The sequence below is a fragment of the Arvicola amphibius genome, chromosome 4 (assembly GCF_903992535.2).
Source record: "Arvicola amphibius chromosome 4, mArvAmp1.2, whole genome shotgun sequence".
Taxonomy (NCBI): Eukaryota; Metazoa; Chordata; class Mammalia; order Rodentia; family Cricetidae; genus Arvicola; species Arvicola amphibius.
The window spans coordinates 133,203,104-133,209,103 of NC_052050.1; the positions used below are offsets into that span (position 1 = coordinate 133,203,104).

Consider the following 6,000-nt stretch of genomic DNA (forward strand, 5'->3'; position numbering starts at 1 on the left):
TATTCATGTACTTATTTGTTTAGAGAGTTAACTGGCCATCCCAGGCTGGTCTCAAACCCACAGCCCTCCTGCCTCTGTCTCCTTAGTGATAGGGTTATAGGTATGTACCACTGTACGTGGCATCTTCAAATTCTTAAACATCTTCATTAATGCTATGAAATATAATAGGTTGCAATCATTGCTGAAGGGTGTGTGTATGAGTGTGTGTGTGTATGTGTGTGTGTGTGTTTACACGTGTGTGCTAGTGTATGGAGCCCAAAGAATAAATTCAGAAGTAACTCCTCCCTAGCTCTTTACTTTGTTTTTGAGGCAGGGTCTCTCTTGTAGGCATGGAGTTCACCAATTAGGCTAGCCAGCCACCTCCTGAGAACTACCTGTCTCTATTTCCCCAGCTCTGGGATTACCGCTGTGCTACCACATCCATGTTTTTATATGGGTGTGGGGGATCAAATTCATGTCTCCATGCATGCACAGCAAATACGTTACCAGCTGAGCGACTCCCTCAACCTGAGAACATTCTAATAGTCTAGCGTCTAACATGCTCTAAAGGCATCTGGCCTGTGACAAGATTAGCATCTGGCCTTCCGATTGCGCTTTTCTAATAAGGTTCATCAGAACCTACCTAACCATTCAAGCATTGTCTGTGACTATTCTGTCACTACAATAGCGGAGCTGAGCAATTGCCACAGAGAACACGTGGCTTGAAAAGACACAGCATTTTTTTCTTATAACGTCTTCTAAGACTCTGAAAGCCTTGTGCCGAGGGTGACTCCCAGAATCCTGGTAACTCATAAAACAGCAGCATGAATATTCCAGACTTGGTAGGCGACTGCAAAGAGATATGACGTTTGGTGAGCAGTTCGGTAGGAAGGGAGAGGTTAGGACACGGGATCAGACTGGTAAAATCCATAGGTGACACCTCCACTCGGAACTTCAGGAAGGCCAGAAAACTTTTAGGATCTGCAGCATTCAGTTCTCCCTGTACAATGAGGACAGGGTTGACCTACACTACCTCTAAGATTTGGGGACTGCCTTGATTGTTTGAAATGACTTAAATAAAATCTAACACTAATTGGTAGATAGCCAGGAAAACACAGGAAGTAGTATAGAAACCCGGGACCCCATTTGTCCTGGGACAGTGTGAGACCCTCAAGCTTGTCAGTGTGAGATTTAGCAATGTGTACGCAACATTAACCTGCATGCATAGTGCACTCCCAAAATGGAGTAAGTTTTTCTTCCTCTTAAGAATTCTCCAATTTAGATAGACTCTGTTCAATCACTGGTCAAAGACCCAGTAGAAGATTGGAAGGGCCAATTCAGCCAGAACTGGTTTGGGGTAAATAAATAGTAAAACAAGACTATGTTCTCTTTAGAAAACATATCCTGTTTATCATTTCCTGCCTGTGCATAAAAGGGCAGAAATACAACTTAGTCAGTTGCATGATGGGAAGGTCACATGCAGTAGAAAAAAAAAGATTACTTAATTAATCAATCGAAATAGAGAACCATCCAAACTGTGCTCCTTTGTAACCAGAGTCTCCTTCCTTTATACTTCATAGAAAAGAGCCCAGGAAAGAACCATGGTCCTTCAGCATCTCCATTCATACTGCCTGCTTGCTGTCTTGCAGAACACTCCACTTGAAATAAAATTTGCTCATGCCTTTGTGATCTGTGTGGGCTTTCAATTCATTCAAAAGCCCCCAAACCCAGACAAAACCTGGCCCAGGCCCCGACTATTGGTAACAATGTCACTTGCCTAAAGGGAAACCATGGCAGCGACCTGCTCAAGACAAACAAGAGACCAAACTGATTTAGCAAAGGTATGTGTTCATCTCTTACAATCATCTTAGGAGCGTTTAGTAAATTTGGAATTATAACAAGACAAAAGGTTTAAAAACATGCAAATCCATTTGGAATGTTAGCACTCCAGAGGAAAAAGTTTAATTGCCTCCTCCAACAAGCAATGTTTCCATACTAATTGTCATGGTGATTCTGTAAAACACACACCGGGTCCAGCATATCCTCAAACCAAATCTAAGGCTGCAGACAAGCTTACTCCTCTAAGTCTGCATCCTTACTACACTCCCTTATACTCCTTAACCCTTGGAATGTGTATTAGCATATCAAAAACAAGATGGTTAATATTTGAGTGGATTGAGGATGGATAAGACAAAACAGAAACCAGGGATGGGGTTAAGGGCAGGAGGAAGAGAGAAGCGGATTGATGAGAGGCAGGAAAGTGAGAGAAAGGAAAGCATGGGGGGGGGGGGGGGGAGAAAATGATGCAAGGGTTTTATTAACTAGCAAGCCATATAAACATATTCTAGATTATCACCTGTGTAAAAGCCCTATTTGACCTTTTATTGGCAGAATTGGAAGCATTTTTACCTGAAATACTTGATCCCATGTATTTCCGATATACACACATTCCAAAAGGGATGAGTTATTTTTGTAAAATACAAATACCAAGCAAAAATTATGCTCACTGAGGAAGTGCCCAGAGAGCCACATCCATGCACATTGTTAAATATAGAAACTAACTGTAATGAGAATCATTATCGTCAGTTTCCAAGGATACCAGCATAAGCACTATTCCTAAATGGCGGTTCATTCAGTAAAGGGCATAGAGCAATTTATATTCAGGGTCACCACTGGCTGACAGCAGATGTGGAAGGAGGACCAGGGTAAGTCACCCTGCTCGCTTAATTCTGCTTGTTTGCTACTTCACTTTTCAGTCCCTGACCCCATCCTTTAGTCCCAACCCTGGCCAATATTCACAGGAGAAATTTGAAAAAAAAAGACTGTAAATAACAATTTCCAAGAGGGGAAAAAAATCCCCAGAGGGCAGGGCAGGAAGACTTGTGATTAATGTGAGAGTGGGGTGGGGGCTGGCATTCTTCGTTTTTCTTTGTGGAAAAGCAGTAATAGCTGGCTGGGCGCATCAGCCACATCGGTCGCCATCTCTCCCTGTGCCTAGAAAAGAACGGTACAGCTAACCTCAGCTTCCCAGCCAACCTTGGTTAGGCAATGCAAGGCTTTTGGAGACGACCACTGACCAACTGCCATGGTCTCCAATATAAAACTCACCTTCGTCTTGAATTTTGCCTTCTGGCATTTAGGATCTAGACTTTTTACAACACCCCTGTCCTTTGCTTTTGCAACAATTGAAATATTTTAGAACTATTTTCTAGCAACTTGGGGGGTATACTTCTGCACCATTTATTTCTTTGTGTTAGTCAATTTTCAGATGGCTTTTTGCCGTGGGAAGCATTTAGGTCACCACAGGTGGGCAGCGACAAGGAGTGGTAGGACACTTTATCAGGTAAATATCGATAAGAGGCCATTGGCACCTAGGAAACTGTCCTTCTAAGTCAAACTGTCACTTACAAAAAGGGTGACTCAGATTTTACAGACACCCTATCTTGAAATTATGAAAAAAATAAAAAGATGGCCAAGCGGCTGGGGAGCTGTCTCAGTGGGTAAAGTGCTTGCTGTACAAGCCAAAGGTCCCAAGTTCAGACCCCCTCAAACCCACATAAAAGCTGGATGGGGTGCCTGCTTGCAATCCCGGTGCTGGGAGGGAGAGACAGGTCGAGCCTGGGGGCTTGCTAACCTGCCAGTCTAGTGGGAAAGGTGAGTTATAGTTTCAGTGAGAAACCCTGTCTCAAAAGGGAAATTGGAGGCTAATTGAGGAAAACACTTGATATTGATTTCTGGCTTCCATAGAACACACACACACACACACACACACACACACACACACACACACACACAAACGGTTCAGATATAATAGGTTCCTTGCCCATCACCTGTCTTTACTCTATAAAATAAAACTACCTACGGAACATCTGGAACATCTGGTATCTGTGATGGAAAAAACACTGTGCCTACAAACGCTTCCTCTTCATGGACATGAATGAGCCTTTTCGGCAGGCTAAGCTTCTTAACTTAATGTGATAATAACCAACAAGCTGGCTGTTTTGATAGTGAAGGCCTTCTAGGGCATTCTTCTTTTGCTACAAATGCCACTGTGTTAACTGAGTTATCTTTCTCAGAAGTGGAGGAATAAAATACAACAAAGTTTCCCAATAGCTATGTATCATACACACTGAATAGCAATAAACAAAGTATTTACAGATTTACTGTTAATACAGAAACTATAATATCTTTAACATTCTTCCTATACATTCTACATGATTAAATATTACATTTTATATGCATTGTGTCATATTTACCAATCTTTTTTTTAAAAAAATCATCACAAATTAACTCAATTTGGGCTTAAAGGTTGTTTATGAACCCAATCAAAAGACTAATAACAGCAAATTTCAAGACGGTATGGAAATGGGAAGATAGTCTCAATTATCTTGAAAATTATGTCAAAATTATTCTGGTGTGTAATTTTGACACTATTTCTCATAGGACCAACATTTGGAGATAAGATGGCTTCAGACCAGGTTTTGCATTTCAGGCGTAGAGCTTTGCAGCTGCTCAACAGGGCCCTAATTACTCCTTCTGGTTCCACTCCAGGCTCGTACTGGGTTAGAGCAAACGTACGGTAAGTTCAGTGGGTAAAGAGCAGACAAAACATTCATTCATAAGACTCTGGCAAAAAGTCATCCCCTGTTGGACCGTGTCTTAATGATAACATACACCAGGCTTTTACGAAGCCTCCGAAGGCAAAAAGTTTACATTAGGCATCATAACTGTATTCCCTGCTTATGCATACTCAACCTAAAAAAAAAAATCTTCAGCGTTGAGAGTGCCCCACCCACCAATTCAGAAGCCTTATCTTGGAAAGGGGCCACTTGGCTCTCTGTAAGAACCTCAGATGATGGGTTCTCCGCTCCACTGTCTATTACTCCAGCATCTAAATTACAGTACTGTAGTTCTCATACGTCTTCGAAAAAATACTTTCTAGTAGCTCACCCCTTCAGCTTTTTTTTTTTTTAATTTTTGACTTAGAAACTAATTATCCACCCTCAAAGCAAAAAAGGCAGCTACAACGCTAGTGAACACTGTCACGATTTTTTTTTTTTAAGTAGAGCTGCGGCCATCAGAAAAGATTCTGGCTCTGCCACCTGAGCAGCCAAAGGCCAACCTTTCCTCGCGTGGGTCTGGCGCAGCTCTGATTCTTGGCCCAGCTTCCAACCCTCCGGCCTCCAGAGCAGCTTCCCTGGCCTCAGCTCTCTGCTGAGGCTGCAGACAAGCAGAGACCACTGAGCTCCCATCGAGCTCATGTCCTGCCCATCGAGGGGGTGTGGCTGGGGTGGCGGTGGTGGGCGAAAAGCAGCAGGGGTGCCTAGGGCCGTGCGTCCTGGGGTGGAGGTGACCTGATAACCCAAAAGCTGCCAGGGGAGGCCAGGACAGTAACAGAGTGAAAAGAGGTTTTGAGGAGCTGGCTGACCTCCGCTATGTGTGTGGAGGGACTGGGGGAAGGGGGAGGACGGACACCGCAGACATGCTGGTAGTGGGCAGCGCCCAGGGTACCGGGGAGCCTGGAGGATGCGCAAAGTGGAAGCAATCGCGGAGTGGGGCAGCAGTCCCGGGACGGCGGGGGGCTGTGTGCGGGGCTCGGGACGCGGCCACCCACTCACCTATGCACAGCTGGATAGCGTAGGCGTAGTAGGACCAGCCCAGGAGCAGGCTGATGAAAACCACCGGGATCCAGTAGAGCACCCGCCGGCACCGCCGCCGCACACCGCCCGGGCCCGAGGGCGCCATCTTCCAGCCGCACACACCTGCCCAGCTCCTCCGCCGCCGCCGCCCGCGGGCCTGGCTCGGGGCCGGGCTTGGGGCTCCCGGATCACCCGGCGGGACAGGCCCGGGGGCGGCGGCTGGCCGCGCTGCGGCCACTGCGGCCGCCGTGGCGCTAGCTCCCCATCCCGCGGCTGCGAGCGGGCGCCTCGGACTCCCGCTGCTCAGCCCGGCCGAGGCGGCGGCTCTGAGGGGGAGGATGAAGGCGACAAGGAGGCGGGAAGCTCCGCTCCGCCCCCTCCT

General features: G+C 46.1%; 1 protein-coding gene across 1 annotated transcript in view; it reads right to left on the reverse strand.

Annotated features, from left to right (window-relative positions):
- The window catches only part of Zdhhc2 (zinc finger DHHC-type palmitoyltransferase 2), a 56,395-nt gene extending 50,621 nt beyond the window's left edge, over nucleotides 1-5,774 (reverse strand). Inside the window, exon 1 of the mRNA XM_038326272.1 lies at nucleotides 5,598-5,774. Within this exon, the coding sequence (XP_038182200.1) occupies nucleotides 5,598-5,724 (127 nt within the window). The 5' untranslated portion in view covers nucleotides 5,725-5,774. The remainder of the gene's footprint in view (nucleotides 1-5,597) is intronic.
- Between the last annotated feature and the right edge of the window lie 226 nt (nucleotides 5,775-6,000).